Source organism: Balearica regulorum, chromosome 1 (genome assembly GCF_011004875.1).
Source record: "Balearica regulorum gibbericeps isolate bBalReg1 chromosome 1, bBalReg1.pri, whole genome shotgun sequence".
NCBI classification, from domain to species: domain Eukaryota; kingdom Metazoa; phylum Chordata; class Aves; order Gruiformes; family Gruidae; genus Balearica; species Balearica regulorum.
Window position 1 is genome coordinate 37,808,259 of NC_046184.1, and position 9,467 is coordinate 37,817,725.

Genomic DNA, 9,467 nt, shown 5'->3' on the forward strand with positions numbered 1-9,467 from the left:
CATCACCAGAGCGAGTCTATCAGAAATCAGCTTGCTTGGGTTTTGCTCATTATGCCTGATTTCATGGCAGTCCACAGGACTAGAGTGATCTCATGGGGTTGTGTTTTTTCTAACCTAACCAAATTTCTATTACTTTGCTAGAAAAAAGTGACTTTTTGGGAGAACAGAAATGTATGTGAAAACTCTCCTATATGAAAATAGGAGAAAGTTACTTCTTACTGTCTGTTCATACTTACTAATTTGTTTACTGAGGTTTTTTCTCTTTTTTAATTAATATAATTTAGGCAGGTTGTTTTCTAGCTGTCAGTCTTGTGAACTTACTCTATGTAATTAAAGGCAGTAAGTTCTCTTTGTCATTTGTGGTTATTAAAAGTCATTTTTGTGAAATTAAATCTCTTGAGGTGCACAGAAGTTAATGTGAAGTTTTGTTGGGTTTTTTGGGTTGTGTTTCTGTTTTTTGGGGGTTTGTTTTGGTTTTTTTTTTTTAAACAAAGGTTGAACATAGGAAAGGGTGATATGTTCCTCTTTTCTTGTTACTGTTTTCTCTTGATAATAATGGATATTGTAGATGATTTTCAATAATCATGATGCTAATCAGCTCCACCAGGGTAGATGAGGTACCTGCTTGAACCATCAGCAATAGAATAAAGATAAATATTGAAACAGGTGTCCATAATTGGAAGTTCGGTATCAGTAGTGTTAGGTTGGGGAGGTGTGAACTCCATGACATGCGCGTGTCTCGGAGAGATGAGTCTTGGCTGGTATCCATGTGAAGGGGCTTGTCTGTGACTACACAGACTAGGAATGTTCCAAGTTAAAGCATGGGTTCGTGAAATCAGTCATATAGGTGGCACGTGCTCTGTTAGACCGTTATGGCTGCAGACTGTTCCCTGTCCCTTCAGCATCCACTGCTAAGGTTGTCTCGGCCTACTCTCACAATGTTATTTGAAGTCAACATTTAGAGTGCCCGTATTTCCAGACTCGGACTGTGGGTCATTGCTTTTGATACTTATTTTAAGCATGAAAAGAGCAATAACATTTACTTTGATTTCAGAGAAAAAGTTAGTACTTAGATTTTTTTTTTTCCTGTGCCTGTTTTGTTTTATAACTTCATTTGCCCCCGAATGGAACACTACAAAGCTGTAAGGGCCTCTGGGGAGATGAAGTGGGTTTAGATGAAGCTGTATCTGTCATTATTATGGCAGTTTAGGGGAGGGGGAAGATGAAAAATAGAAGGGTAAGAAACTTTAATTTCTCTAGTGAGAATGGAGACTTGGATTCTATAAAATATTTAATAATATTAAATGGTATTTTGTAATAGGCTAGGTGGGGTCTTGCAACTGTGTGAGATGCTACACAATCTTAAAGCAGTGCTTAAGAAGCTAATAGGAGAGTTGTATTTGGTTGGTGTTCCCTTTTTCCCTCAGTTTCCTCATCTGTGAAGTAAAGGTATGTTTGTCTGTGTTATGCAGGAAATCAGTATCTGAGCCCAGATCAGAATTCAAGGTTTCTAGTTCCCAGTTCTCCATTCAGACCACACCTTTCTTTTTATAGCTATGGGAAAAAAAGTCACTCCAGCATGTCATTTAGTAAAATACCATATAAGAAAAGAAAAACTAAGCCCAAAAGAACTAAAACTAGCTGGTTTTAAATTGAGACAGAAAAAGCTCTGCAGATTCTTTCTGGTAAATGGAAACTTACAGTTGCATGCCAGATGTGTTCATCTTTGGGGTTGTTTCTGACAAACTGAAGTGCCTGCAAAGGTGTGTGCCGAGTGTTGTCCAGAAGACTGTGATACAGGACTGGCCACTGAAGTCAGGGAAATCTTGTCGTAGGATAAGCTTTGCCCCACGGGATCTGCTTGTGAGGACAGATTTGAACACTAGGACTTGATGGTTTGTCCATGCAGTGAATGTATATTTCTGTGTTCAGATGTACCCCGAAAGCTTCGAGCTTCTTCAAAGCTTCTCCCTTTCTAAGTGAAATCTTAAATCATTAAAGCTGAGAGCTGAAACTCTTTCATACTATATATGGCATTTGTGCTAGCGGTAGAAACCGGAGTGTATTTATAATGCTAGTTTGCTGCAGGAATACGGATTGGGAACAAATGTTTATTTGGATAAAATCCAGCTCCAGGGATTGGTTTTATTGCTGCATGTAAAATCTGTAGCAAGCTTGTAAAAGCAGCAGTTGAGAAATCTAATAGGGCCTTCCCCATGGAAAAAACATGAATTTAGTGTAACGTTATATAGCTAGAAAGTTAGTTGTGGTGGTTCACATAGTAATCAGTGACCCTATGCGTAACATGCTGTCTGTCACGTTGCAATGCAGGGGTGCTCTTACGTTGCTGGCACACACGGGGATTGTTGGTGTTACTTGTTAGTATGTGCTGCTATTTTCATATATATTCTTCTTATGTTTAGAAATACCCATTTGTGCCCTACGTAGTACTTCATGAAAGTTGCAACTGCATTCTTAGCAATATTGCATAGCATTAACATGAGCAAATCGAGCCATAAAATGAGCTGAACTGTTTTACATACTGCTGATAAATATTTGAATGAAAACAGTTGGCAAAAAAAAGGACACAAGTGTCTTTGGGTGTGTTGATTTAACCGTCTCTGTTCAGTCCAAGTGTTCTGTTTGATTTGCCTAACATGTTAATCCTTTCTATTGCTGTACAGCTAATTATGTTGAGCCTCTGTGGAATAATTACCACTTGGACTAAGAATGCTCATATCCAAAGTCATTAAAGAATTGGTTTTTATTTTGTTTTCTAAAACTGCTGTGTCTGTTGTTGAAGGATGTTCAGAAGGAGAGAGAACCTCATCTTTATCTCAGTAAAGAAGAAGTTAAAGAGAAGATACAAAGCTATAATTCATCAGTAACTGACAAATTAAAAATGACCTTGGTAAGTTTTGCATAGCATTCCTGTAATTTTTAATAGGAGCAATTGAGCTGTACCTCTGTAGTGCATTAGGAATCATTTTAGTCTCAGCATCTTATATATGAAACTATCTCTGTTTTAACGACTTCGAGGCTCTTAGATCTGGAAATTAAGTCTCACATCTGAAATGTTTGTTTTAAATCCACATTACTCTCTTTATATGGATTGAAACAAACTGTAGTAGAAAAGTGTTTGTCATTTGAAATGTGTTTAAGATAAACTCTCACTTGAAACTAAAATGTAAATGTATCAGGTGAAAATCTTCAGCTGGTAAACATGAAGATATATTTATGTGTAGATAATTGTTTTGTCAGGTATCTCCCTGATAAAGATGCTCAACCAATGAGAAAAGTTAAGACATGCAATATTTATTATAGGAGACTTAATTTTTCAGAGTAGTTGTACAGGTTTTCAGCATGAGGAGACTTTCTTTCCCCCGCCCCCATAACACAGACAGTACAGACGATGGAATGCATACAGACTTTTCATTTCCAAGGATTGTGGACCAGGTTTAAGACTCAGTCCAGCCTACTGTAGGATTATACTAATAAAATTCACATCTATCTGCCTAGCAAGCTGTTATTCAGTCATTGCATTGTCCAGATTTTCTGATACATTACGTATTCCTATGGGTGTATAGAGTATGGAAATTATGAAATCCCATTATATTCTAAACCCTATAAGTATGACTATGTAATAAAAAGATATTTTTTTTATGTGTTTATGCCTAAAACCAAATTGCTAGTTTTCTAGCTCAGTAAGGTTTGATATATTTTACTGTTTTGTCTTTCAGAAGTAACTGGAATAAATAACTTGCAAAGTTGATTAAATTGGCATTTATTCTGGTTCTTTTTGAATTGCAACAGGGTTTGAGCATCTCAATGCCTTAGACTAATTTGATGAGCACAGCTGATATGCGGGAGATAATTTCTGGTTTTGTGCATATAATCTGTTGTTAAAGATGCATATTAGTGGTCTATTTCACTTCATAGGTTTTCACGTTAGAAAATAACTATCTCCTAGTTTGTAATACCTTTTGCTTGATGAGATCATAATGCTATTAGAATTCAGTAGTTACAATTAGGAAAAAATTAATATTCAGCAGAAATATCAGAAAGAATAACTGTCTGAATTATTGAAACAGTATCTTTCCTATGCGATGTCATGTATTACAATGGCATTTAAATAGTGTTCGCTATGTCCATTTTAATCTGCCTAATCTGCTAATATGTCACAATGGGTCATTACTAATTTTAACAGTACAATATTTTCCTCCTGTTGCAGAACGCAAATGGGATTTACACTGGCTTCATCAAAGTTCAGATGGAACTATGCAGACCGATCACTGTGCAGTCTTCCCAGAGCCAGGGGAGGTGTGCTCACAGCAATAATGAAACTGCTTTTTACTTGCCGGATGGCTGTGTGAATACGCTTCACATCAGCAGCACCAACACTGTTCGTGAAGTTATTGAGGCCTTGCTCAAAAAGTTTTTTGTGGCTGATAACCCTGCGAAGTTTGCACTTTATAAACGCTGTCACAAGGAAGACCAAGGTATAAGTTAGGCTTGTGCCATTTTGGTAGTTACGGGGGTTTGAGGAGGGAGTTGTGCTGTAGGAGTACTTGAAAAAAAGCAGGGTGGAAGAACTTGCATAAATGGAGGGCGCAATCTTGATCTCTCTTGTCTTTTTTTTCCTTGTGAAAAGTAGCATGTGTAAGAGAGTAAATGATTTGGGGATATTTCAGGATAGTTCACAAAAGAGAACCCACTAAATGATCTACGCAGATCTCCTGTGCCTTGCAGTCCGTTATATTTTAAGATGCCCCCTTACCAGGCTCTGAATTTCAGATGGCCTGATATACTGCAGATTTGTGAGATTAAATTACAGGACAAATTTTTAAAAAGAGAAACCGCAGTGTCTGATACCTGAAGTCCTTGTGCTGGCAGACACTTGTTGAGGTTGTGAGCATCGTGGGCACATGCATGCACTGTGTTCATGTGTGTTAGTGCACGTGGGTCTCCCAGGGCACTGACTCCTGTTAGAAGTTTGTTGTATACTGTGTTTGGAAATAACAGTAGGTGCAAAAGGTATTTTTAGTGAAAAGCGCGTTTTGCCAACATTGTGTTCTTGCACTTAGAATCCACCTTCTTCTATGGACGTTGAGAACAGTTTCAAGAGTTGAGATGTTTCTGGCTGTCGGTCACATCAACTGTGTCAGGCAGGCGCGGTTGTCTTTAAGACATTGTGTATGACGTTTTAGAGTGGAAAAGGTATCACAATGGTGATACCACAGCTCTGATGTCTTGAATGCTTAGTTATAGCGACAGATCTGTGTTGTATTTTTTTCTTGTGTTTTTTCCCATGCTTGTATTCAGATGATGTACTGTGTTGACTAGACGCCATTTCATTCCTATGTGACAGTAGTGTTGCAGTTACCTTCGGCCATCTGCTCAGCTTCTCCCTAAAACTCATTTGCTCAAAACCAGTATGTAGACTGATGTGTAAACAGTATGTAGAACGTGTAAATTTTGTGGCTACACGTGCATATCTCTGAAATTTTCGAACATTAGCTAGCGTTAATCATTCAAAGCACTTGAAACATCAGTAAAGATAACGACTGTGATTCCTTCTCCTGCAGTTTATACATGCAAGCTGTCAGATCGAGAACATCCCCTCTACCTGCGTTTGGTGGCAGGCCCCAGAACAGAAATGCTCAGCTTTGTTCTACGTGAGCATGAAACTGGAGAAGTTATGGTATGTTAACTCATGCTGGTTTTGTGTATGTGTTTAACTTCATGGATGAGTGGGCTCCTGTTTGATCTGTGCTGACAAGACGATCCATTTTTTGGAAGCAGATTTTTTTTTTCTTGTTATATTTACTTTGTGCCTTTTGTAAACATTTCGTCTGTGGTTATACTGACCCATTGTTACTTGCAGAACAAAAAACAGTTTTAAAAAGCAAAATATTCTCAGATGCCTAAGGTTTGCAAAGGAGGTGCCTGATACTGTTTCAGTTTGAAATTGTTTTGAGTGTCTGAGGCTTTGTTTAAAAATACTGTGTATATATACATTATTTGTGTATTTTCTATTTATCTCATCTATTCTTTTCTGGTTTTCTGTTTCCAGTGGGAAGCTTTTAGTATTCCTGAACTGCAAAACTTCTTGCGTATACTGGACAAAGAGGAAAATGAGCAACTGCAAATCTTAAAGAAGCGTTACGCAGCTTACAGAGACAAACTTGAAGAAGCCCTTGGTGGGGTGTGGAAACCTGGTTAAAAGGGGGCCAAAGGACACTCAGGAAAAACGCACGTTACCAAATGTCAGTATAGCATGCCAAACCCAATGTACAAAGAGCAGCAGAGAGTAGTTTTCTTTATTCAGAAGACTGTTTTTTGATGCCAGGGTACCTGAATTTTGCTATAGACTTAGTTCCGTAAGCCAGGTCACTTAGCATCTTGCACCCACAAGTAAGGGATTCTGCATGTTTGTACATCAGTCTGCAACCCTCTGTGTGCCTAGAGTTTTCCAAGTTACCTTGATGCAAGCTGTGAAACTGTAATCAATTTTCTAGGATGCTATGAAATAAGATTTTTTTTTTTTCTTCTTTGCTTTAATGGTAGCTTTAGAAGTAAGGATGTGCAAATTGATGAGTTAAAAAAAATTAATTAAACTGTCTGGACAACAATTAGTTGGAGCACTATCTTTGAGATGAAATTGATTTGCACTACCTTTCTGTTTTCAAATAGTTACTGTATAATTTGTGAGAGAACTGTTATAGATGGAAGGCATATGTGATCATCTGGTTTGTTCTGTGAGATTTGTGGAAGGCTTTAAATTAGTCTTTCTGGAGAGGGTAAAGAGAAAGTTGAAAAGAAGGTAAGAGTTGAGGAAGGAAACTAACAGCTGACAGAGGAGGACTGGTTTTAAATTGAAATAGTATTTATACAGAGGAAAGTTTGAAATACTAATTCTACAAGATTAAAGTTTTAGGATGTTATAATATTGTGAATAAGTTTTATGGTTTTTTAACTGCATAAATCCACACTGGAAAAGAAATAAAGATAATAGAAATAATGGGAAAGAATGAGAGGCAAAAGCTAAATAAGAATGGAAGTGGAGCTGCACATACAAGTCGTTATTGGAGAAGCTGGTTCCATAAATGTGTAAATGGAGGGTTGAAAAGTGCAGCAAAGCTAAAAGGTGGCTGCTTACTTGAATTCTGAAAAGTGGACAATGTCTCAGATAACTCTGTGAGAAATGCCTGTCTAGTGAGTGCTTAGACATAAGCTATAACTGTTGATGCATTTGGTCTTCACTGGAAGTCAGATCTTTCCTCTGGCTCAGTGATTCATTTTTAGGCTGGATAATTTTGAATTATCTGAAAGACAAAAATAGCTTCCTCTGCTGCTTTGTTAAAGGCTCAGTCAGGCAGAGGAAGTAGAACTTCTTATTCATGTTTCCAGCTTAGCAGAAAATTAACATTTATTGGCTGCGTTGGTGACTGAGCTTAGTAACTCTTGCTTTTAGTAATTCAGAAGGGTTTTTTCCCTATGTTTTTTAAATTCTCAATTGAAAAACTGGTTACCAAATTCTGCAGACTGCTGATTTACTTGATTTAAAAGTAGGAAAAATGTAGCAAGAAAACTTTTTTACTGTAAATAAAATTGTTCTTTCAGAGTTATTTATCTAAAGAAGCACATTCAAAAGAAACCAAAGAAGTGGGTGTGCAATAGAAGCATGAGGCAGATTTGAATACCTGATACTGTAGTCATTATCACACCAGAGAAGAAATGAGTTATATACTGGGGAGAGGTGGAGGAGTGCTAACGATTTAAGAGCAGCAGAAGTTGGGGCGGGGGGGTGTCCCACCACTCTTTGGTGGAATTGTTAAAACTTTGGTGACATCTAATGGATACTGTGTGAAACTCCAAGATGCTTCTGTTCTTCCCCTTAATTTGATGTAATTGTGCCTTTGTTTCCTTTCCTTAGTAAGACTTTTTTTTTAAACTCTTCACAGTTGGTTTTTTTTGGTAAAAAGAATTTGCAAGCTTAATGAGACAATCATAATGTTTTAAAGTGTTAAGAGAAATTAAGAATAGGACTAACTATAAAGTATATATAAGGCATATCTTGTTTGTTTTTTAATTTCACATGTAACATTGTAGTGCATGTGTGAGTTAGTAACATTATCCTCAAGTGAGACACTTTATAATGGTTCAGGGAATGCTTTTATGTTTTGTTACAATTTGTTTTTCTATGAATGCAGCAGCATGTCGGTGGGTATTCTGTTAACATCTACTTAATTTATGTATCTGCCCATAACTACGTAATCAGTACATAATCGCTGTCAATATTGAACCATTTGTTGCTCAGATTTAAACACTGTTTGAGTTTAAAAGTGGAGTATAAAAATATGTGAATTTTTTTACTTGAACTTAAACTATCAGTCTTTTAAGTAGGCGCATCTGCATTTACTTTAGCCAAAAACCTCAATCAGTGTTGTATGCACTATGAGTCTTGATTTGGGGTGAAGGGGGTGGGGGTGGGGGACCAAAATAAACTTCTATTTTAATTTTGTCTTAGTCCACAGTTAATTGTTGTAAGATGTCATGCGTGGGGTTTTTTCTTTTTTTTTTTTTCTTTTTTTACACACTGGCAATTACAACAGCTTTTATTTAAAAGAAGTCAGTTTTTCTCTTTTTTTAAATTTTAGCATCAAACTGAACTGTCAAAGCTTTTGTTGCAAAACTGTTTTCATTTCATTATATGATGGTACCAGAATGATTAAATGATATGGGCAGGGAGGGAGGGGGAATGCAGGGAAACATTAAAATATATGTCTTTAAAAACAAACACTTAAACTATTTATAATTTTGACAAGCTTAGTTTTATTTTTGTAGGGAAGTTTTTATTCCCCTTAAAGTTATTACTGAAATGGCAAAAAAAAAGTTGATCGTTCCATTATTAAAGTTGAAGTTGGCAATACTTGGTTGTGTGATGTGTGTTTATTTTTTTCCATTACCTGAAGCTCCTGTTGTGATCACTTTGATGCTGAATGAAACTTCCTTGTAGGAATAAATTGTGTGTGGAGATGCAGCATAAGCATAAATTAAGGTTTGCCTGGAACAACAGATACTTTTCAGTGTATGTGTCCCAGTCATACTTGTGTGTATATATATTTTAATTTTACTTCCTGATTTTGGTAATAATACATAAAGATTAAAATCCATTTTCTCAAATACAACAAGAAGAAACAAATACTTTTGAAATTTATACACATTATACATTTTCTTTCCCACATTTTTCCCACATTTCCCACACGTTCGGAGGGACGGAGGACGAGCAACTCCCGCTTCCCCTTTCCCGCCCGGGCGGTGCTGAGGCGAGCGATTCCCGCCGCCGGGGCTACCTCCTCCCTGAGGAGGGCGGGTGGTTCCCGCCTCGGAGGACGGCTCGGCCGTGGGCGGGCGTTCGCCCACGGCCGAGCCGTCCTCCGAGGCGGGAACCACCCGCTGCGACG

The 9,467-nt window shown here is 37.4% G+C and overlaps 1 protein-coding gene across 2 annotated transcripts in view; it reads left to right on the forward strand.

Annotated features, from left to right (window-relative positions):
- Positions 1–8,933, forward strand: part of RASSF3 (Ras association domain family member 3) — a 63,651-nt gene extending 54,718 nt beyond the window's left edge. For both annotated transcript variants that reach the window (XM_075745712.1, XM_075745720.1), the window contains exons 2-5: positions 2,804–2,911; positions 4,232–4,499; positions 5,586–5,701; positions 6,074–8,933. In XM_075745712.1, coding sequence (XP_075601827.1) covers positions 2,804–2,911; positions 4,232–4,499; positions 5,586–5,701; positions 6,074–6,223 — 642 coding nt within the window. In that variant the 3' untranslated portion in view covers positions 6,224–8,933. The remainder of the gene's footprint in view (positions 1–2,803; positions 2,912–4,231; positions 4,500–5,585; positions 5,702–6,073) is intronic.
- The last annotated feature ends 534 nt before the right edge of the window (positions 8,934–9,467 follow it).